At 40.2% G+C, this 24,003-nt stretch overlaps 2 protein-coding genes and 1 non-coding gene across 4 annotated transcripts; 2 read left to right on the top strand and 1 right to left on the bottom strand.

The window, feature by feature from the left end:
* Nucleotides 1–59: 59 nt before the first annotated feature.
* Nucleotides 60–482, bottom strand: LOC115372030 (histone H2A). Its single transcript, XM_030069727.1, has one exon. It carries the CDS (start codon nt 459–461, stop codon nt 75–77), a length of 387 nt encoding a protein of 128 aa, XP_029925587.1. The 5' UTR covers nt 462–482; the 3' UTR covers nt 60–74.
* An 823-nt stretch (nt 483–1,305) lies between these two features.
* trnaq-cug (transfer RNA glutamine (anticodon CUG)) lies at nt 1,306–1,377 on the top strand. Its single transcript has one exon. It is a non-coding gene; the product is annotated as a tRNA-Gln (tRNA).
* A 1,718-nt stretch (nt 1,378–3,095) lies between these two features.
* Nucleotides 3,096–22,643, top strand: LOC115372019 (putative monooxygenase p33MONOX). 2 transcript variants are annotated; one of them, XM_030069714.1, is made up of 8 exons: nt 3,096–3,246; nt 4,192–4,271; nt 7,350–7,525; nt 10,814–10,928; nt 12,234–12,361; nt 13,056–13,159; nt 15,043–15,215; nt 19,037–22,643. In XM_030069714.1, the coding sequence occupies exons 2-8, from the start codon at nt 4,247–4,249 to the stop codon at nt 19,246–19,248; spliced, it is 933 nt and encodes a 310-aa protein (XP_029925574.1). In that variant the 5' UTR covers nt 3,096–3,246; nt 4,192–4,246; the 3' UTR covers nt 19,249–22,643. The 2 variants fall into 2 exon arrangements, with proteins under 2 accessions (XP_029925574.1, XP_029925572.1); XM_030069712.1 differs by having other exon boundaries at nt 19,034–22,643.
* Nucleotides 22,644–24,003: the final 1,360 nt, after the last annotated feature.

Genomic DNA, 24,003 nt, shown 5'->3' with positions numbered 1-24,003 from the left:
AAAAACAATCAGGATTTAGCCTTTGGTATATGCGCGGCTCTGAAAAGAGCCTTTGGTGTGTTTGGGCTGCAGGTCTACTTGGCCTTGGCCGGCTTGTCGGTCTTCTTGGGCAGCAGCACGGCCTGGATGTTGGGCAGCACGCCGCCCTGAGCGATGGTGACTCCACCCAGCAGCTTGTTGAGCTCCTCGTCGTTGCGGACGGCCAACTGCAGATGACGCGGGATGATGCGAGTCTTCTTATTGTCGCGAGCGGCGTTCCCGGCCAACTCCAGGATCTCAGCCGTCAGATACTCCAGCACGGCCGCCAGGTAGACCGGGGCACCGGCACCCACACGCTCGGCGTAGTTGCCTTTGCGCAGCAGCCTGTGGACACGACCCACAGGAAACTGGAGCCCCGCACGAGAAGAGCGAGTCTTGGCCTTAGCGCGAGCTTTGCCGCCAGTTTTACCTCTTCCAGACATCTTCGGTACAGTTCTCCCACTTCAAAGATTAAACAAAAGAAATCGTACAGAACCGCGGAGATCCTCGCTCTTAGCTCTGTCCAGCCGTTTTCCCATTGGTCGCCTTAACTTCAGTGTCAGCGTCCAATCACAACAGACTTCCGCCGTGCGGGGTTGAGGGTTTTCAAAGTAAAAGAATAATTTGATCATTTTTCTCTCCCTGTGAAATGGAGCGACCTGACGTGCGGCGCCCAACGAGCAGCTGAAACCTCTGCTGTTTGTTTTACACTAAACACTAATTTGTATCGGTTATAACCCAATAAATCCCAGTGAGCTGTTGTCTGATCTGGCTCTGGAGCCTGTAGTGAATTTCTGCGTTGCATTCAGTGATTCAGTGATGTGAACGTGAAGTGGTGTCTCCAGTTTTCTCTCTCTTTTGACCGGATGTGGGGTGTGGGGTGGGAGCGGTTGCTATGGTTTGGGGTTTGGAGGCGCTGTGTAGCGAATGCAAGAGAGCAGGCTGAGCCAACCCGTTGGCTTCATATGGTCAACCCGGAGCTCCGCCTTCAGCCGACTGCCTAAGCATAAAGGCGTGTGTGTCTCAGTCAATTCAGTGTTTTATGGGAATATATAGATGCAAACATTTTCTTTAGCGCGGGCTCCGCCTTAACCATTTTCTCCCAGAGTTAATTTTATTGCCAGTTACAGTGAAACTACGCCATGTCATGCCACAGAAAAGGAACATACATGAGTGAGACAGTAGCACAATACAATGATACATGAATACGTTATACATCTAAACGTATAACGGATTTTGTGTGTGCGCGTGTATGTGTGTTTGTGTGTGTGTTCCTGAGTGTGTTGTGGTTCCATGGTGTAATGGTTAGCACTCTGGACTCTGAATCCAGCGATCCGAGTTCAAATCTCGGTGGAACCTACCTTTAAGGAGAAGTCTGTGATATGTTTAGTTATCTGTACGGAGGCAGCAAACACTCTGACTTCACACTATTCTCCAAAAGAGTACATTATAATGCAAGGTAAAGAGGCTTATTTGGAAGGCTGGAAAACGCAGAGATAGATTCCAGGTTCAGTGACCACCATGTAGCACCGGCTGAAAAAATATGAGTCGTGTACCTGTTGGACTTTACACCAACGCAACAGCATATACTTTTTTTTATTTACATATGCTCAATTTCTTATTTCTGTGTTTATTGTTATGTTTTTGTAGGATTAATGCACATACTCATACATAATGTACATTCTTTTTTTACAAATACGATTAATGAGTAGGATTAATGCACATATTTATACATAATGTACATCATGTACCTGTGATGTCTGTTACCTGTGATGTCTGTTCGTTCTGTCTGTTTGTTTCTGTTTGATTGCTTGTGCTTTGTAAAGCGTCCTTGGGTGTTTTGAAAGGCGCTATATAAATCGAAGTTATTATTATTATTGTTGTTGTTGTTGTTGTATCAGATGAAGACATTATTCTTTTTTTTTTTTTTTTTTTTTCTATTTCTAATAATGTCACTTATTCTTCTCTTGAGAACTGGAGCACCTGAAACTGATCCAATTTCCTATCAGGGATCAATGAAGTTTTTCTGTTTCGGATTCAGATTCTGATTCTGAATGGTAGCAGAACCAATAATAGTATTTCCATTTCATGTGAAAGAAAACGTGCAAAGACAAATGAATTAGAAGTATGATGCAAATGTGCAATTTCAAAATGTAAAGCATGGCACACATATTTACACAAATTCCTCCTGACAAAAACAGCTGACAAAAGAAAATGTATTGATCAATGACAAATAAGCTGTGCATAACAAAATGGCTCAACCCTGCAGCTGTACTAAAACCCACCATATGGTATCTGAGACACATCCATGGTGATCAAATTCAGGGAGATCTAATATCTGGCTTTTGCTTTTTCTGACGCAGTAAACACAGGTGTGCGCACGCACACCCACCCACACACACACACACACACACACACACACACACACACACACACACACAGGTACCCAAAAGCTTCCAAACATAAAATACTATCATACTATCTTAAAATGTGCTACTGCAAGTCTCCTAAACATCGAAAACACAGAGGAGGGAAAAAAAAAAAATTCTGCTCGAAAAAAGAACAGAAAAAAGGACGTGCATTCAGTTTGACTCACTGTGCTGACAAACTGCTGGACTGCAGTGTTTTTTTTTTTTTTTTTTTTCATTTCTGTCATTGCATAGTTTGTGCTTCATGTGCTTATTCAAATGATGGTGTGTGTGTGTGTGTGTGTGTGTGCCATGTATTGACACAAAAACACAAATTGTTGGGGTCTTCCATGTCCCTCATGACACTGTTGAGCTCTGGGAGGAGCAGTCAGTGCCAGCCCTCTATCCCATGTGAGATCCACTGTGATGGTCTCAGAGATAGAGCTTCAAGAATCATTCTTAGTGTTTAAGCATTCGGGGAAAAAAAAAAAAACGTAACATTCCAGTTCTCTATTCAGGCTTAGAATCTGGAACAAAGTGAACAAATTGAAATAATCTCATTTCCATGACGTCATATTTTATCAATCAGTGCACTCTGAAAAACAATCGGAGGCAAAAACAAACTACAAAACAAACTCTCGCGATGTGAAGCGCGAGATCAAGGCACGCAACGTCCCTTCTTTGCGGAAACATCTTTTTATTTATCGGACATAATAATGGCCGCTCGGTGTCTCCGTCTCTCCTGTCTTCTGTTTTGTCCAGCCCAGACCAGGGGGTCACCGATGTCCCTGTCCTAGCGCCGAGGCTGCCGCTTGTCCAGGTGGGAGGCAAGACGAGTGAAAAATTTAATACAACACCGGGTCCGTTAGTCGCAGCATCCGGATGTCCTTTAGCCGCTCTGTGTCGTGTAACTGCATTGAAAAAACCGTACAGTGTAATAAGGACATGCTCTCTGTTTGACTTACAAGCCTGTTGAAACACAGCTACGGATATTTACCAAATCTATGGGAGCCGCTCCTCAAATCGGCCTAAGTCCAATAACATTAAACCGAACCGCATTTACTTCCTGTATTACAACGTTGAGCGTTGATTCAGCGAAACAGGCCGTACCGCTGTGTTGGTGGGCAACATTTGAGATGTTGACATAAATGTGCTGCTGAGTGAAACGTCAACAGGCCTTTGCCGAATTTAGCGTAAGACTTTAATGGTTCCTGAAAGCCCTAAGACATCATTGTCCAGCGTTACGGCAAACAGATAAAACAGGGAATCTAAAACTACCAGTTATTTGAATGGAGGTAACGCTCGGGGATGCGGCTCCTCCATCACCGTATTTAAATGATGACAAAATTATAGGACTTCCGGTCACACACCTTGCATGTTTTCTTAAAAATAAATAAATTAAGTAAAATATGTTTTGCCTTTTTTTAAGATGACTGCAGCATCATACACTTGCTGCCCCTTTCCTGACTCACTCCACCACCACCAGGGTTATTATGTAATCAAGTCTGCCCACATCCTTCCCATGGAATAATCCCCCAGCACTCATCTGCTTGTAATAACAGATGGTAATCCAACAGGGAAAAATCCCAGTGGTCACTCTCTTTCTCATCTTTGGACAAAATATCTCCTTTGAGTTTCCTTTTCACCCTAATCTTCCCTTTTTTTTTTCTTTTTTTTCTCACTGTAGCACACACCATGTTGACTAATAGCTATGAGCATAAAATTATCAAAATTACCAACAGTGACTCTTGTCTCCCTCCCACAGGTCCTCTCCTTGTTGACCCTCTTCCTCTAGTGTTGATTCATCTCTCACTGGAATCATGTCTGGTTCTGGAGATTTACCAGGTGAAATTTTTGTTTGTTTGTTTGTTTGTTATGCTGAATATGCAGCTGACCCCAGTACTTAAAATAATTAGGTTGCTGGTTTTGTTTTTGTTTTTTTGTTTTGTTTTTTTTTTTTTTTTTCTCAGTGTTGGATCTCCTCCTCCTCTCTAGATGATTAGACAAGGCAATGATTCAAACTGCTCAGATTATCCTGCTGACTACTGCGGCGTCACTGACATCATAACCTCTAATCCCATCAATCTATGTTAATGTTTACTTGATTAAATTATATATATATATATATATATATATATATATATATATATATATATATATATATATAAAAAAAACACAGGGCTAGAAATTAAGGTAAATTTGACCTGGACCACTTTAACATCTGGTCCAATAACAAATTAGCTAATTTTGTCTTGACAAACAGTAATGGACAATAATTTAAGGCCTAATAGTTTGATGATTATAATTTATAAACAAACTGAGGAAGTGTTTTTTCCTGTCCCAGGAACACGTTGTTCAAGTACTGGCGCATGCACATGCATTTTAAGGAACACTTGTGAAGTATTATCACATAATAACAACCACAGCCACAAACCAATCTGAATTCTGTCAGATCCAGTTTTGGTTTTAGAGTATGGAGGACTAAAAGGGACAGAATGAAATAAATAAATACATCTTTAAATAAATACTTAAAAGTGTCATTAATTAATTAAAATGGGAATTAAATAAATAAATGTGTCATTAAATAAATTAATATGTCATTAAATAAATAAATGTGTCATTAAATGTCATTAATTCATTAAAATACCAGTTCATTTAATGTAAAAACATATATATAATTATTTAATTATTTATTTAATTATTTCATGGACCGGTGTTGCAGTGCTTCATGAATTAATTTTATCTGTCAAAGTCACCCATCAAAGTCAGTGGGCGGGACTAACGTGAATCTAGCCCCAGCGATTGCTTAGGTCTGAAGCCTGGAAGTCTGCCGGAGCCGGAGGAGTTCTGCTGAGAGCCTCTCCAGTTAAAGTTACTGCTTCTCTGAGTAGTTCTGGGCAACTTCTCGACATTTTGTGGCTGCACCTATCTAGCACGCATCGCGCACCGCAGTAACATTTGCTCCTGCAAATCCCCCATTTGCTTGAACCGAGTAAAGGTTGCGCCACCAAGTGTGTCAGAATATCAAATCAAATCAAATCAAATCAAATCAAATCAAATCAAGCTTTATTGTCATTAAGCTACACATACAGCAGTAGTGCACACAAAATGAGATAGAGTTATTCACTTAGGATCCCCGACTGATGGTAAAGTCAGCAGTTTAAAAGTCTGGAAGCTGTTGCTCATTCTAGCGGTTTTGCTTTTCACCGTTTGCCTGATGGAAGCAGCTCAAAGTATTTGTGGAGCGGGTGAGAAGGGTCTCTGACAGTGTTCAGTGCTCTACTCCTGCAGGGATGGGATGTTTCCATGGAGCCATGTCTCCGCAAAAGCAAGCACACAGCAGTCTCTCTCCTGCGGGTGTCTCTTAGCAAGCGTAGCTCGTCCAGCTTGTTGTCGAGGGAGCGAACATTAGAGAGCAAGAGCCACGGTCCTGCTGGTCTGGAGGGGTTAGCCTATAGCCTTTAGCCTGTAGCCTGTAGTCTGTAGCCTGTAGCCTTTAGCCTTTAGCCTGTAGCCTGTAGCCTGTAGCCTGTAGCCTATAGCCTAGCGTGGATCCCGGCTCTCTTCCCCCTCATTTGTTTACGTTTGCACCGCTTGCGCTCCCTCCTCTCCCTGGTGACGGCCGGTGTAGACGCAGGTAAAATCCCGTGCTGGCGTAGTGTGTCCACATCAAAGCAGAGTGCCTCAGTTCTTGCAGCATGCTTTACCTGATGTTTAGTAAAGTCTCTCGGCTGTAGGTTATGCAACCTGAGCGTCTGGGTTAAGCAAAACAGTTAAAAAACTTTCACTCTAGAATATGTTTACTTGCTCTGCATCAATCGATTATCTGAAGTCGATCTGTCTTGGCTTGCTGTGCCGGGTAACCAATCAGGTGTTAGGATCCGCCCACTGACTTTGATGGGTGAGTTTGACAGATAAAATTAATTCATGAAGCACTGCAACACCGGTCCATGAAATAATTAAATAAATAATGAAATAATTATATATATGTTTTTACATTAAATGAACTGGTATTTTAATGAATTAATGACACATTTAATGACACATTTATTTATTTAATGACACATTTATTTATTTAATGACATATTTATTTATTTAATGACACATTTATTTATTTAATTCCCATTTTAATTAATTAATGACACTTTTAAGTATTTATTTAAAGATGTATTTATTTATTTCATTCTGTCCCTTTTAGTCCTCCATATTAGAGGCAGTGTACACATTTTAGTGGGGTTCCTACACTGGAAAAGTATGGAATATGATTTTATATGATAATTTACAGGTCTAGATAAGTTTGGCAAAAGAGGAAAGAGTATGGACCAAAAAAAAAAAAAAAGTGTATTGCTTGTATTTATGGTTTTCTAAAAAGCAGTTTTACAAAAAAAAAAGTAATCCAGAAGTAATAATTGTATATTAATCATACAAGCAGTGTATTTTGATCACAGTCGGAGCAGCCAGCTGAATATATTTTCCACTGAGTGGGTGGGGCAGAGCCATTCAAACACCAGTTCACACTGTGCACAAACCAGCGGTGGCACTTGCTGCACCATCCCGTCCAAGGCCACAAGAAGCACATTTTTTTTTTTTTTTTCAGAGAAATGACTTACCCATTCAAAATATGTATATAAATAAGGTCTGCAAAACACACTAAAACAGGGAGAAAATACATTGGCGTGTACCGTGTGTAAAATTATTCAACATTTCTAACATGGGAAGAAATGGCTGGGTCCCTGAAAAGGTCCAGTGAATGAGCCCTTCCCAAAATAAATCCAGTATGAAATCAGCAACAAAATGTCGTCTGCTGGCCAATTGGAGTATATTTTGGGGTCCATGATGTGAAAATGAGAGGCCCCGCTCCAGTGTGTATAGGGCCATAGTGGGCTTCGAGGTTACAGGATGTTGTGTGTGTTGCCTCCACAGCCATAGAGGGCTCAGGTATGGGGGGGATGAACCTGCCTATCGGAATGACCCGCCGGGCCCTCAGCTATGATGACAATCTGGAGGCACCCATGTCCACACCACCCCATGACATCAACATCAACAACCTGTGGAGACGACCAGTCATACCAGAGAGGAAGTTCTCACACCTGGCTGAGGTACAGAGAAAAAACAACTTTCTACCAAAATATTCCATATCAGGCCGTATCAGTGCATTACACATTACACTGCATGCACAATTATTAGGCAAGTGAATAATTTGACCTTATCGTCATTTTCATGCATATTTTCCAACTCCAAGCAATATAAACTTGAATGCTAATTGGATTTAAGCATTATCAGGTTATGTGTATTTGTGTAATGAGGGAGGGTGTGGCCTAAAGTGATCAACACCCTACATCTAGGTGTGTATAACTATTAGGCAGCTTCTTTACCTCAGACAAAATGGGCCAAAAAAGAGATTTAACAGACTCCGAAAAGTCAAAAATTGTAAAATGCCATTCAGAAGGATGCAGCCATTGAGGCATGATCACCGAAGAATCAAACATTTTGTTGCAAATAGTCAACAGGGTCGCAAGAAACGTGTGGAGAAAAAATAACGCAAATTAACTGCTAAAGACTTGAGAAGAATTAAGCATGAAGCTACCAGGAACCCATTAACCTCCAGTGCCGCCATATTCCAGAGATGCAACCTACCTGGAGTGTCCAGAAGTACAAGGTGTTCAGTGCTCAAAGACATGGCCCAGCTAAGGAAGGCTGAAACACGACCACCACTGAACAAGACTCATAAGTTGAAATGTCAAGACTGGGCCAAGAAATATCTGATGACAGATTTTTCAAAGGTTTTATAGACAGAGGAAATGAGTGTGACTCTTGATGGACCAGATGGATGGGCCCGTGGCTGGATCACTTATGGGCACGGAGCTCCATTTCAAGTCAGACGCCAGCAAGGTGGAGGTGGAGTACTGGTATGGGCTGCTGTTATTAAGGATGAGCTAGTTGGACCTTTTCAGGTTGAAGATGGACTTAAAATCAACTCCCAAACCTACTGCCAGTTTTTAGAAGATACTTTCTTCAAGCAGTAGTGCAGGAAAAATTCTACATCATTCAAGAAGGCCATGATTTTTATGCAGGACAGTGCTCCCTCACATGCAAGCAAGTACTCCGCTGCGTGGCTAGCCAGCAAAGGCCTTAAAGATGACAGAATAATGACATGGCCCTCCTCACCCTCCCTCCTCACCTGAACTAAACCCTATTGAGAATTTGTGGGCCCTTCTTAAACGTGACAGTGAAGGAAGACAATACACCTCTTTGAACAGCATTTGGGAGGCTGTGGTTGCAGCTGCACAAAAAGTTGATCATCAACAGATCAAGAAACTAACAGACTCCATGGATGGAAGGCTCATTGGTTATTGGTCACTGAATATTTGTTGAAATGTCAGAAGTGTTTATTTGTAAATTTTGAGTTGTTCATTTGTTATTCTTACTCTAATAGATGAAAATAAACAAGTGAGATGAATTTTCGTTTTTCATTTAGTTGCATAATAATTCTGCACACTAATAGTTGCCTAATAATTGTGCACACATAGATATTCTCCTGAGCCAAAACTCACTTTTCCTTTGTTAAATATTCAGTTTTGACATTTATTAACATTTTGGATTGACTGAGATCACTGTATTTGTTCAAAAATAAAATGAATTCTCAGCAATACAACTTGCCTAATAATTGTGCATGCAGTGTATAGTTGTACAAAAAAATATCTGCAAGAAAAAAAGGTGGTGGAATAGGTTATTGAAATGGTTAAACATTTGATATTATCAATCCAAACAGCAAAAATGTGTGATACAAACTCCAAACCACAAAGCAGAGTCATTTGAATGAGGATGCCCTTGGAGTCCAGCATTATTTAATATATACATTAATGGCCTAGCAGCATCATTACAACACACGACCATCCTTGATCTCATTACTCATGTTATATGAAGCGCTCGCTCTATGCAGATGACTCGGTTCTGTCGTCACTCACAGAACAAAGGTTACAGCAAAGCCTGTAGCACTACAGTTACAGTCAACATGGAGAGACAAAGATAATGTTACTCCAAAAATTGTCCAGTTCTCAGGGCATTGTATTGTGGGCATTGTTATATTTTTCACAAATGTCTTATTGGATTTCAACACCGTGGAGAGAAACAAATAAAACATGAGTAGTTATAATTAGACCAGGTTCTAACAGGTCAAATGCCAGACCCTGAGCATATGGCCATAGATTTCCATAATGCAAAAGATAGATCTCACAAGTTTTGACAAGGCACATTCAGGTTTCTAGGGTCAACCCGGGGCTGGGAATTGAAATAATTGCTTTGGAAAAGTCGTTGTGGCTGTAAAAGCTGGAAAAGAATACTACACCATTTTGGGCGAAATATCATTTTTCCATGTTCCCAGACTGAGACAAGATGTTGGATTCCGTTTTCACCTCTGTACATCAAGTGGTTGAGTTCCTGGGGGTAGCATTTCCTGTTAGCTTAGCATAAAGACTAAGTGTATGGGACTTTTTAGCCTGGGTCCATCAGGGTGAAAGAAAAAAACCTTACAGAAACTCTGATGCTGTCTTATTTACACAGTGGATCATGTGAATTTGAAAAACACGTCTTGGAATTTAAAAAAAAAAAAATAGTGGTCTCAGGAGAAGTTAATTTGTAGTGGATCATCCTACACCTTCAGTTATGCGTGGATCACTGCAACAGACAGAAGGATAAATGTGTTTAGTGGTGACAGTTCCACCACCTAACTTCTCCTGAAACCATTCTCATTTGTTAGAAAAAACATCCCAAGACAGGTATTTCAAATCCAGATGACACACTGTGTGAGGAAGACAGCTCCAGAGTTGCTGTAAGTTTTATTTATTTATTTTTTTCACTCTGATGGCTAATGGCTCCCGTAGACTTCAAGTCATTATGCTGAGCAAACAAGAAATGGAACCAAACCACTGGGAACCATACAGATGTGAAAATGACATTGAACATATTGAGTATTTTGCCCTTTGTTCACTTTGTTTTTTTTTTTTTTTGTTTTGTTTTGTTTTTTTTTTTTTCCTTCTTCCTTATTTTTGTTGTCCAGAATGATAATGTTGATGATTGATGATGATGATGATAGTGTTGTTGTTACTGTTGTTGTTTATGACGATGAGGGTCGCATTTTTTCTGAGATGCTGCCTGAGGAAGAGCGCCAAGCTTGCAACATGTAGTGATATAGAAGCTGCATCACCAAGCCTGTTTACTGGGACATTTCTTTGCTTTAAAGTGCTATTCAGTTTTGAGGACTAATGTTAGCAGATAAAACATTTTTGTGTTTGAGCACCACACGGTTCTCAAATTTTCTTTTTTATGTACTCTAACATTTTTTTCCCCCAATGTTTTCCATGTGAACTGTGTCTTTTCCCCACCAGGAAGATGAAGATGGTGCAGTGTGTCAGTCCACGGCGCCAGAAGGCACCCCCTCCAGGTCACCAGGAGTAGTGAAAGCCAAGGCTTCCTCCATCATCATAAATTCTCTCATCACCAGTATGATCCTTTTAATAAATATTTGTGTTATTGCTTTGAGTGTCTAGCAGGAGAATACAGACAGTAGTTCAAGTAAACACAAGCAAATAAGCCCTCATTTATGTAAAATATGGTAGTAACAGAGTTGTGATTTATTTTGACCTACATAAAAACTCACATTTTGAAAGAAAAAAAAAGTCATATTAAAGCAAACCTGACCTTTGTTGTACTGTTGCGCTATCTAGTTTCCTGGGTGTGATCTGAGTCCACATGGTGGTGAAATCTCCTCATTAGTTGTTCTGTGCTCCTCTGGGCTGCTAATCCACAACACTGGATTTGGATCTCTCCATTAGTTCATTCATAACAAACACTGACACATTCAAACACATTCATAGCAAAACAGCTCCCAAAATAATACTAAACCATAGCACATAAACCAACACCAACACAGAACATTGTGACAATATGTACAACTACAAGTCCTGGTGCCTGTTTTCTCCCTGTCTAATTACAATTATTTGGTTTCATGTTGGTTCATTCATGTTGGTTTACCACACACATGGGAAAATAATGTCAAGGGAGTGGATCTGGCCCACGAAGCAATTTGCCCTTGGACATAATTCATGATTTTCCGAATTTATGTTTGTATAGGAAAAAAAATTATTTGTGGTTATTTCACAAAGGTGCTGTGCTATGCACCAACAGTCGCGTAGATGGCAGTGCTAGATATCAGCTGGGCTGAGTTTGACATGATAGCTCCTCCTGTGTGCTCTATGTGGGTGGAGTCCAGCTGAAATGCCACAAAGTCAAGTTTCAGGCTGGCTCACAAAATCACAGAGAGCGCAGTGAAGCATTGTGGGAAAGCACTGACACTGCATGCACAGTTTTCACAGTGTTTTGCTTATTTTGTTCAAATTGAGCTGATTGGCATTATTGTGCCATGCTGAGGATTTCCACTTCACAAATAAAAATAAATAAACTGAGAGGGAGAACAACTTAACTTTTTCCACTGAGATGCAGCATCACACGCTGGTGATGAGTTCTGAATATATGAAATAGCAATAATTAATCAACTGATTAAAAGGGAATTTGTAAAGGAAAAACATTGTGTTACAGCAGAATGGGTTTGAAACAAAATGCACTGGTATAGACACTTGACTTACAATAAATTTCAAACTTGATATGTGGCCCCATAACTGGTTTTCAACTCTCTATCAAGCCCTTGAACCAAAAATGTTGCCCAGCCTTTGTTTAGCAACTAATAAGGATATTTCACCATCTAAGTGTAGAACATAGCTTACCACCACCTCTGTGTCTCTCTCACAGAGCAGACTCATGACAGCATGTACAAGTTTGAGCAGAGGGTGGGTCTCTCTGACACCAGCTACACTCCACATAAGGGGCTCACTGCCGAGGACACACGCTACCACCACCGCATCCCTGAATCCTTCCATGTAAGCTAGACCCTGGATGATACACACTGCTCCACATACATACTAGCAATTATTAGTATCATTATTAATAAATGTCATTTTATTTGCTCTGTGCTTTTATGTCAGCCTGTCTCCTGCTCTGTATCTTGGCAGGTAGCTGGACTGATTTCATGCTGTGCTCCAGTCAGATCATAACACTAGAGAGTGGATTTGTGGTTGAAACGTAGCAGCAATACAGCTGAAAACAAGGAGAAAGAAATGAAAAAGAAACAAAAACAACAAAATATCTTCAGTATCAGGCTGTTGTTTCACACACTGATGGAGTTGGGTAGGACCTCTGCATATAGGCTCTTTTTCTGACAATTTGTTTTGCACTGGTCAAGGGGTACTTGACTGAAAAAAAAAATACTTCAAAGGGGGTCACATTATTGAAAGAAGTTTGAGAACCACTCTTATAGAATGTAGTGCATATTGCAGAATTGCCTTTATCTTGATAGTATACCGTTATCATGGGTAAAATATTGTGATAGTATCGTACCCAGTGGCAGTGTGAGCTGGACCCCAATTTGTGTTTCCATTTAACATATTTGTTTGTGGAGGGAAGAAGATGGCCACACTCGCACTGGGCATGCATACTCCTGTTAAAGCAGCTGGATGGGAGGCCGCAGCCTCTGAAAGAAGTTGGAAATAAGTTGGCTCTGTTGTTGTTGTACAGAAGCTGCAGATCCAGAGCATGGAGGCCAGAGACGACAAACAGAACTCCTCAACCCAGTCCACTCCCTCCAGCACTCCTCACAGCTCCCCGAAGCAACAACGCAGGTACACACACACACACACACACACACACACACACACACACACACAAAATGAAGGTTTAAGTGAAGAGTTATATTGTCCTAAGATCTAATACCTACTGCTGAGCAGTGGTGTAAAGAGTATTACAAACTTCATTTAATAAACCTAACTAGATTACTATCCAGGGAGGGCTGGTGAAGGTCACTGAAGCACTGAAGCTTAAAAATCTTCGTCTGCAAGACTGAAACTGTGTCGACCTCAAAAAATGTGGACACCCCATATGGTGTTTAACTATAAGAACAATGCCAGGGTTTTCCCTGCATTATAATTTCTTAGGCGCACCGCCTAGATGTTTTCACTGACCACCTAGATCAAATGAACGAGGAAAGGGGGGAAAAAACGCACATCGACATATTCAATCTGCGGCTCCTTTAGGAATCAAAATGCAGTTTGTTAAACACTCTGAAATTGTTATACTAGCTTCTTGATTTGTCTCAAAGAGAGCGCCAGATTGATGCATTTCAATTCCATATATTCAAAATTTTTGGCTGGGGGGCAAGACCCCCAGGACCCCCCGAACTGTGCGGCCACTAAAAGGCCAAAGTGTCTCATTTCAAATGTCCTGGCAGTAAAAGTGACTGAGCTCCTTTTTCCAAACAGTAACTGTGTTAGCTGGAATCTTTTTCAAGCAGTTAGAAAAGGAGGAGAGAACACGCTGCAAACAACATTCTGTTAAAGGGGCATTACGCTAAACTGAAGTGAGGACCCTGTAGACTCAACTGTGGAATAAACACATGATATGATGGTTGAGTATCGTCAGGCCAGATCACTGATGTTTCCCCCTTTTTTCCCACACTTATTCCACATTTTGTCACTTAAGTCTAAATGGTCCTCATTGCAGTTCTTCATTGTGCATATTTTATTGTGAAATTTGGTAATGTCAAAAACTAGAACCAACAAAGTAGAGGCAGATTCCTCTTCTCGTCCTTGCTGATTGAGCTTTTATTTTGAAGATTGTGAAGTTCCACAATCTGTCATTGAACAATAAATGAATATAAGACACAAACGCAAGCTACAATGGTTGTGAGTGGTGAAATAGCCCCATGTTTGGGATAACAAAAAAATAGAGAACTTGCATTAAGAAAAAATATTTTATATCCCAAGAAAGAGCAAGCTTTGAACTTTAAATTAAAACAGAGATCAGATTTTTTAAGACATTCCCACATGCAGTTATGGGCCAATGAAAATGTGACATGAAAATTTTTTTTGGGATTTGGAGAAGCTGCCATCCAGAAACCGATGCATATATCTGACTAACCATTAATGTTTTGAACAGTCCATGTATATATCTCAAAGCTCTGAAAAAGTTAAGAAGCTGGGGCATATACAAAGTTGTTTTCGGAAGGCCCAAACATGGTCAACCACAAAACCCGCGTATTTTTTTTTTCCATTTTTGAGGGGCTAGCATGCCTACCAGTTATGATGTATGACAGATGTTTTTGTATATTCTGAGAGGTGTATTATCGTACCAAATTTCAGTTTTCTATGTGGTGTAGTTCCTAAGATATTGACACCTGAAAATGGAGGAAAAATAAGGACGTGCGAAAATCGCGCAAAAATTCCCCCCAAAATCGACACATACGCCCCTCACTAAATTGGCCATATCTCAAAAAGTATCCATCCGAGCAAACTAAAATTTTACAGTGTGCCCTTTAGATAAATAAGGAACAACTGGTGAATTTTTCAGAATGCATGGGCCATTTGGTGAAATGACATGGAATGACCCGGGTGTATACAGTCTACAGTATACTACATGTCTCTGTGTGTGTGTGTGTGTGTGTGTGCGTGTGTGTGTGCGTGTGCGTGTGTGTGTGCGTGTGTGTGTGCGTGTGTGTGTGTGTGTGTAGGAGCTGGTTTGGCAGCACAAGTTCAGAGCTGAGTGTTAGCTCCAGCAGCAGTGTGGACATTGGAGGAGGAGACACAGCAGGAGGAGGTGTGGTTGAACGGTGGAGCGTTTTCGGGCCGCGACCAGGCGTCCAGAAGTCGACCTCTGACCTGGGGTCAGACTCCACAGCTGCAGGTAAACCGCCTGATGTGTGGGAGTTTAGTTAGCTTTAGTTTTTAGTTAAAAATACACAAAAATGAAGAAAGAAAATCTGCAGTGCAAGGAGAGTCAGAAAAGCCAGCAGGGGTGACTCACAGTGACTCAATACCAGCAGTGAATTTCTGCTACACTGCCCTCTAGGGGTTGAAACTTTCAGGCACATTGCACTTCTGGACCCTACCAATCAGTAATGTGGCAGCAGGTATTTTTAGCAGCTGTCAACTTTTTATAAAGAATATCTAAGCAAAGTAACTAGTTACTCTCAAAAGTAACTTTCCCCAACACTGCACCATTCACTGATCAATAACAATGATAATGAATATTTAAGGCCAGTTCATTCTAGGGATGTTAACCGATAGTCGTTTAACCGATAATCGTCCGTTTCAACATTAACCGATTAATCCCATCAGTTAAAAATGTTTGTTGGCCCCTTTACACATATACCAATGTTTCATTTGAAGCTTTAAATAAATGCCTCTCTTCAGAAATGCTACTACTTTTTAGACCATTTCAAAATGTTTTGTATCATGCTCAGAGTAACTTTATTGGACACTAGATTACCCAGATGCTATAACTCACTATAGTGGCTCTCCTGGATTAGTGCGTCAGTCAACCTATTTCAATTTGCCCCTGTATAGGCAGGATTTGTGTAATTTTATGGCCTTTTTAAGGTTATCAGTTAACCAACAATTAACCGATTAATGGTGTCAGTTAACCGATTAAAAATATTTTCCAATTTTGCCATCCCTAGTTCATTCTTCTGCATCAAAATGCCTCCTCAAAGACTGCAGGATGGACTGCATTTGTATATCCGTCCACTTAAAGTACTTTACAATGTTCACTCTCACAAACACGCTCATACACTGATGGCAGAAGCTCCCATGCAAAGTGCCCATCAGGAGCAGAGGGGTTCAGTGTTTTGCTCAGGGGAACTTCGACATGCTCTCTTGAGGAGCCATGGATTGAACCAGGAACTCACCCATTACCCAGGGAGTGCTTTGCCTCCTGAGCTGTGCCTCCACCCATGAAGACCTGTGACTGGTCTATAGAAAGCTTTTTGCTTCTGTGTTTTGTTGTTCATTTCCAGTGAAAGTAAATCTGCTCCGATGGTCTTACCTCATCCCTAAGTTACTCAGGCTGCAAGATGCCACTAAACGATATCCATTCTCCTTATACCTATAAACTCTTGTCTTTTTTTAATTTTGCACCAGCAACAGCTGCGGTTGGACAGCATTATGTTTTTGGGTTGTTCATCCCGTTACGCAATACATGATGTCTCAAGAACACCCAGAGGGAAGTCCTTCAAATTTTCCACAAATGTCCTCTGGACTTAAGGATGAACTGATTGGATTTTGCTGGTCAGAGATCAAAGGTCATGGTCACTGTGAACTCACAATGCACATTTATGGCCATAACTCAAGAATTCATACACTAATTATGACCAAGTTTCACACAAATGTCTATTAGGATAAATTGATGAAGACAGGACATGTTATATCCAAATAGTGAGATGTCAGCTTCACTGTGACATCATTATGTTCTGAAAAAAGAAAAAAAAAGGCAACCAACAAATATTATACAAGTATGGACAGACATGGATGTAAACCGCAACTTGCCAGGTTCATGGAGGAATGCAAACTGTATTTTTTTCCCTATAGCTGAATGAACTGTACTGCAGCACTGGTGGAAGAAGACTGATTTTCAGGTGTCTTGGTGCAATTATATGTTACCACCCAATTTTGAATGACATTTTCACTAGGCCAAAAGATCCAAATCGAACAGTTTCATGTGAACTCCTTATCAGAGTTCCCTCTGCTTTTTTGCTCTTTGGACAGAACAGAAATGCGGTCATTGGTGATTACTTTGCTTTCCTACATAAACTTTGACGTCAAGTTTGGTTGAAAAGCGATTGAATGACCTTCAGACAGGCAGTAAACACTGACTGCTGTACTGTCTGTGCGGCAACATCAGCCAGACTGATTCATGCCCACTTATTGGCTTTTGTGAAAACTGATTTTGATTCCCCGTCATCGCAGCATTGTTAAACTTTGTGATCGTTACGGTGATCAATTCAGACAAACAACAACCTTTAGGTTTTCTCATGTGGGACGCCTCGTTCTGATTTGGAGATGATTTAAACTTAAATCCAGGATGACTTGCGGTAGGTATGCAGAAGCAATCAGTATGTAGTCCTGCTGAATGTTTAGGTAGGAAAGGGGATTTGCTGGCCTTACAGTCAGCGGTGGTATGCAATTTTAGATGCTGATTTCATTGTTTTACTGAGGATGATCCTCTTTCTTTTAATCAGGGAAAGATTTCTAAACTAACAGCTAACCCCCAAAAAATCCCAAATTTGTATTCTGTTTACTACTAGATAAATATTGAATTGTAAATCAAATGGAGGATATCCCTATACAGTTTCAGACTTACTTGACATGGTCATCCATGGTTTGCTCTAAGGCAGAGAGTTTGAGCACAGTTTTGTATTTAATGACTTTGTAAATTGGTGTTTTTTTGTTTTTTTTTTTTGTTGTTGTTGTTTTGTTTTGTTTTGTTTTTTTGTCCTGCAGGTTAATGTGTTTAAAACATATGGCCATCAATTTTAGGAAATCCATCCAACTGCTTTGCCACCTGTAACCAGTGACCAGCAGACTTAATTGAGCTTGATAGTAAACTGTGAATGTCACACTGATTCTGTCTCTAGGAAAGCAGAGCAAGAGTTGATTTTCTTATGCAAATTGAATTTTTTTAATGTCATGATGATGTTGTTTTACTCTGGTTTTTCTCTGAGTGCGTTTTGACTTTTTTTTTTTTTTTTTTTTTCAAGTGGCTCGGTTCAAGACTCTAAACATTCATAACAAAAGCTTATCTGGTAGTTTGATCAATGGCTCCAACACAATGACTTCCATAAAAGACGTGTCACGAGAAAAGTTACAACCAATGTTGATTTTTTTCTGATCTTCCTCTTGTTAAGTGTTTTAACTTTTTTTTCCTTCAGGAAGACAGTGCAGGACAAAGATTTATTTTGTTCCTGCAGCAATCCATTTTCTCAGCTTGCCTCCAACATGATTTAGAATGTTTCAGTTTTAAGAACTCTGTTTTATGGTGTTGTATGTCCCTGGCTGCACAGCAGACTTCCTAGTCAGGACAATAAAGTGATTGAATCATTGATTAATGATATTTATTGCAGTTGTTCTGATGTGAAGATGGCAAAGTAGATGGGAAAATATTCTTTATATTGGAAATAATGTGTGACTATAAACATAATTAACAACAAGAAATATCAAAACTCAGAAAGTGCAAATCAGCATCCTAGCAGTTCTCCAACTTGTTCCACCTGACATCAAATTTTAACTTCAGCAAATTTAATGACCCTGCAAATATATACATAGGATTTGAGGATGCCTCTGTCTCCATTTCAGTTTCATAATTTTGGTCTCACAGTGGGAATCCCAGATCTGTATCTATGATGGTGTACTATGGCCACTGCAGGGAGAAAAAAAAAAAAAAAAAAAAAAAAAAACAGATTGCAAAGTCACAAATTTACAAGAAAAAAAGTTGGATTTTTTTTCTCTCTTCAGAATATAACCCCCCTCCCCTTGCTCCATATTTTTCTTTACTCCCCACAGTGGTCTTAGTACGCCATTGAACAATAACAATAATAGATAATAATTTTTTAAAGCTATTTATTGTATTAATTTATCTGCACCTAAGTTATTTGATTTATGTTATTATTATTATTATTATTATTATTATCATTTTATTTATTTTTTCTCTTTCAATTTTTTCCTCAGCAGGGTTTGCACTACAGGCGTATCGAGGTGCCCAGAAGCCTACGCCCATGGAGGTGATGAAGGCCCAAGCCACACGACTGGCTGACGATCCCGCTGCTCAGAAGGTAGCTCCACCCAAGATGGAGATTCCCACAGTGGAGGGTCGGAGGCAGGGAGCGCGCCCCCACAAACTGAAGCCAAGAGACATGAACATCCTGACGCCCTCTGGCTTCTAGGAGGACACATTACACATCCCCAAAGCTATGTATCACTAACATAACCTCTAACCCTGTTCCACTAGAAACAAACAGAAGCTGTGTGTTAATGTTTCCAACCTTTCCAATTCTGTCCTGCTCATGTCATGATTGCACAGACACTGCAGATTTGCTGTGCTGCCTGCTTACTGACGATAGTGGAATCCCGATTCAGGGGCCGCCTCCTTTGAAGGCTGCGGTCAACAAAGGTAGTCTTCAGAGGACAGAAGGCAAAAACTTCTAGCTAGCAACCAGTCACTAATCGGGTAATCTCTACAAACAGATTCTGTACATATAAAATATAATCTGTAGGCGAGAGACAAGACTTTGGTCTTGGAAGTGGTCTGGTTTCCATTTCCGTTGTAGTCTGAGTGGTTTTATGAAGATAAACAGTGCGTGTGGGGCACAAAAGAGGTGGAATGCATTGGCCAAAATGTCATGTGGAGCTAAAACACCTATAAAAAGCATCGTTGTTTGTATATTGTGTGGAGAAACGTTTGACCAGTGTAAAAAAATAGACAGTAACACAAGCCTCACAAGATGAAATATCTCTTCCTTGTTAAACATTTCTACACAAGAAAGTATTGTGACATTCAAAAAGTAAGTAAAATTGTAAATTATAGAAGCAAAGGATTCACCTCTTGTGTCCTCCAAGTTCTGCTAACAGAAGGCAGCATACTGGGGCCTCGTCTGGAGGACACTTTGCATTAGGACAGCTTTGTTGAGCGAGTCTGACATACACTGTCTAGAAATGGCATTTCTGAAGGAGCAGCGCCTGAATTGGGCCACAGCTAAACTAATAGGGTTGGGCGATAGTGCACATCCTCCCATCAACCACTTATAATCACATACACTGCCCATACCTACTGTATGTATTCTGTGATACTAGTTGAGAGTTAGGAAGGAATAATATTGAAAATGAAGGAAATTGGAGAAAAAGAAAATGTGATGTGCCAAATCTGAAATCAGCTTTGGCATTATTTCTAACCCTGTGTGTGCATCTTTCAGTGTCTGCGTTAGTGGTATGAAAGACATGAATCAGCTTTCGAATCAACTTTGAATAAGTCAGCTTTTCTAAGAGGCTTACTGAGCTGAGCACCAACATTTTAGACAGACCATATTTATACGATTATGTCTTTAATATCACCCGAAGTTGTAAGATAGTTACCGACACACATCATTTGATGCTCACTTCCAAAGCACGATGCTTCTTCTTCATCACAGTAAGGTCTTTTGCCCAGCAGATGTCTTAGTGAGATGCTGTGTTCAATGTGACATTTTGTCTTAGTTAAAACACTTCTAAAACAAATAGAAGTTATGGAGTTTTGGATTTTGGAGAGTCTGCATTCAAAGCTCGGTAATGTTCATGAAGGCAGCTACTTGCTTGTGTAGCACTTTGGCAAAAAGCTGAATGTCTTACTCCAGGCTGCATTTTAAATGCAGAAATATCAAGGTCATTTAGATCAGGAAAAAAAACCATCAGCAAGGGAATTTTCATCTGCAGTTAATCCAACCATAAATCCCTGAAATATTTCCCCAATGACAAACCCTGCTACGTAATATAATATACGTTACCAGTTAAGTTACTTTATAATTATATTAATTTATATTATATTATATTTATATTATATAAAGATAGAAAAATGAGGTTCCAGTCACTACGAGATGAGATAATTATGCTTTTATGTCCTCTGACAGATCTGTGCCCAGTTGAGGGCCCTGATCAGGAAACATAGTATGCAACGTGCACCTTTGGCCCTAAGCTAGCACACTCCTTTTGGAGTGAGTTGACCCTAAATTAAGCCCGGGTCCAGCTAGCCATGGACTCATGCACAAACTTATGGCGTACAATGATGAAGAAAGTCCTGCTTTAATATTATGCCACGTAAAAGCACTTTATTCTGAATATAAGACACTGGCCTTAGTCCTTTTATCTTAGCCCGCCCCAGTCCTAAATGTGTCGACCAGTCCTGTAGGGATGTAAAATGTGTTTAATTTGGACTTTAAACCTGATTTGAATTGTACTTTTGATGTGCAAATGCATTTGTTTTGGGATGCATTTGTTTTTGCACTAATTACATTGTCTGTCTTTCTTTCTGTGGGTGCCATCCCTGTTCACTATCTCACTCCCATCACTGTTCCTATCTTCTCACCAGTAGTGAAGGAAGAATCACTTTTTCTCCATTACTTTGTATTTAACATCATTTCCGTGTCTTATCTGTAACAGATGCCTACTACTAACAGACTGTGACAGACTGCTCTTGTTTGGCGCTGAATACCCAGAATTCTTTGTTGCCACCTGGGAGTCACAGCAGTAAAATCCTTTAAATGTTTAGAACTGAGCTGAAGCATCTGTTTTGTGTTTTATCCCGCTTGTCACCCTCGGCATTTTGACGTTAAAATACAAACCCAATGTGTAGAGCTGCCTTTCTCTACAAAATAAAGCAAACAATTAAAAAAAAAAAAAAAAAAAACAAGCTCCAGGTTCAAGGATGAAGGGGTCACCAGACTGTGGCCGGTATATTTCAGACCGGACTGGTGCCGAGCAACCGCCACCAGCCAGAGTCTGAATGAGTGGGAACTCAGATGACACAGGGTCAGAATCCTCAAGTTGCAGATTCTATTTTTTCAAACGGGCCAGACAACATTAGAATGAGCTGACGCCTTGTGTTTCAGTGCAGTTAGTAGTTTGTTGTGTCAGTGTTTTTCTGTTTGTTTTTTTTTTTTGGTTTGTTTGTTTTTTGTCTTTTTTTGTCTTAAACGATTCCATCAAACTATGGGCATTTTACTAAGCAGGCTGGGAAAGCAAACTAGCTAACTAACAGACAAATGCTATCAAGCCTGTTGTACAGTTGGAAAGTGGGTGTGTCATGGTCAGTCAGCCGGCGGTTTCAGAAGGAAGATTCCAACAGGAAATATCGGCAGAGCTTCAGGCAGGATCGACCAAACCTGGAGATGGGTTCTGTTTCAGAGGCAGAATCACTCCTGGATCAGCCCGTGTGAATGTGGGCAGGAATCTGTTTCACCAGTTTCCAAAATTGAACATTTTAGGAGTTGCAGTCCTTTTTGTAGTCCACTTTTACCAAATACATTTCCCCTTGCATTGCTCAGGTTGATCGGAGAGTGTGTTGCTGTAAGATTAATCCAGGAGTCGAAACCACGAATCTCTAGAATTAACATTAGTTTAAAACATAAATGGCGATATGACTAAGGACAAACCAGTGTGACACACACACTTTCCTACTCCTTAATATGAAGGAAACCCTGCTTCATCACTGGGTGGATTTCCAGTGAAGAAACTCAAAAAAAAAAAAAAAAAAAAATTGGAAAAAATGTCGAAGTTTTCTCAGGAAGTTGGCTGGCTCCTGCTCGCTGGAACATTCCATTTGTTGTTATTTTTACTTTATATATATATATATATATATATATATATATATATATCATTAGTCATTGCTCCTTTGAAAGTAAAAGTGTAAGAAATGCATTCATACCACCTGGTGGTGGAGACAGTAAAGGCTGAGACCAGGGCTACAAGACTGATCTGGGTGGTTTTGTAGCAGCTGATATTAAATATTATTTCTAATGTTATTATATTGAAACAACCTAGTCTAATGTTGGTGTTTTTTTGAGGAACACTGAACAACCCTCATGTCCATTGTCCAGCAGTGGGACATGGTGTTCATCCATGCAGTGAGCATTTAAAAATACAAATGTTCTTGAGTTAGCTGTGTGTAACTGTGACCATACTGTGGTTTGGGTGTAGGTGTACTGAATGTGTTTTAAACCAGTTTATGTGTCACCCATTTCATCAGTGGGTAACTGAAGGGGAAAACTTTGATCCCCTTTCATCCTGGTTTAAATGATTCCATCTCATTAGCTGGATATCCAAGTAGAAAATGACCTCTACTGCCAGTGGCTGTGATATTAAACAATGAAGCCAAATGGTTGCTTTTCTCAGTTAAAGGAATACTCCAGCATTGTGGGCAAAATCCCCTTTTTCCAACTTCCCCAGACTGAGACAAGATGTTTTTCACCTCTGTATGTCCTGTACTTAGCATAAAGATTTAAAGTCACTGGGAGTTGTTAGCCTGGTTCGATCAAAGTGAAAAAATAAACTTTACAGCAACTCTGAAGTTGGCTTATTGACACAGTGGATCATGCAGATTGGTCTGCAACATCTGGTCTCAGTCTGAAGAAGTCAGAAAAAGGGGATTTTGCCCAAAATACTGGAGTATTCCTATAATTTGAGACTACCACTGCCAGGAGTCACTTAGTTCAACTACAAAGGGGACAGTTTGTCATTTCCCTTCATCGATTCCTTCATTTTATGTTAACCACAGCTGATTAGACAATGGTGTTCATTTTTTTGTAGACATTGCCCCTGGAATTGCTCCCAGACTGTAGCATCAGTTTCCTGTGTGAGTCTTGTTCTCTATACAATGTGAGCCTGTGGTTCAAACTGACAACTGTGTCATGTATCTGACTGATCTTGTTCAATACATTTTCTATTGTTCATTCACAGAGATTTGCTCCATGTATACAGCTGTCTTTTTTGTTGTTGGTTGTCAAAATTGTTGGAAATTTAAATATTAAATAGACATCACAGAACAAGACTCAGCGCTTTATTATTTCCGGTGTGATGGACTGTCTGGACACTATCAGATTGCAATATCAGTACATGGACTGTGTTTACGCTTCAAATTCAAAACCATTTGCAGGATACACACTTAAAACAGC

Source organism: Myripristis murdjan, chromosome 14 (assembly GCF_902150065.1).
Source record: "Myripristis murdjan chromosome 14, fMyrMur1.1, whole genome shotgun sequence".
Classification (NCBI taxonomy): domain Eukaryota; kingdom Metazoa; phylum Chordata; class Actinopteri; order Holocentriformes; family Holocentridae; genus Myripristis; species Myripristis murdjan.
Note: the sequence above shows the minus strand (reverse complement) of the source record. Positions and strands in the feature narration are given on the sequence as shown.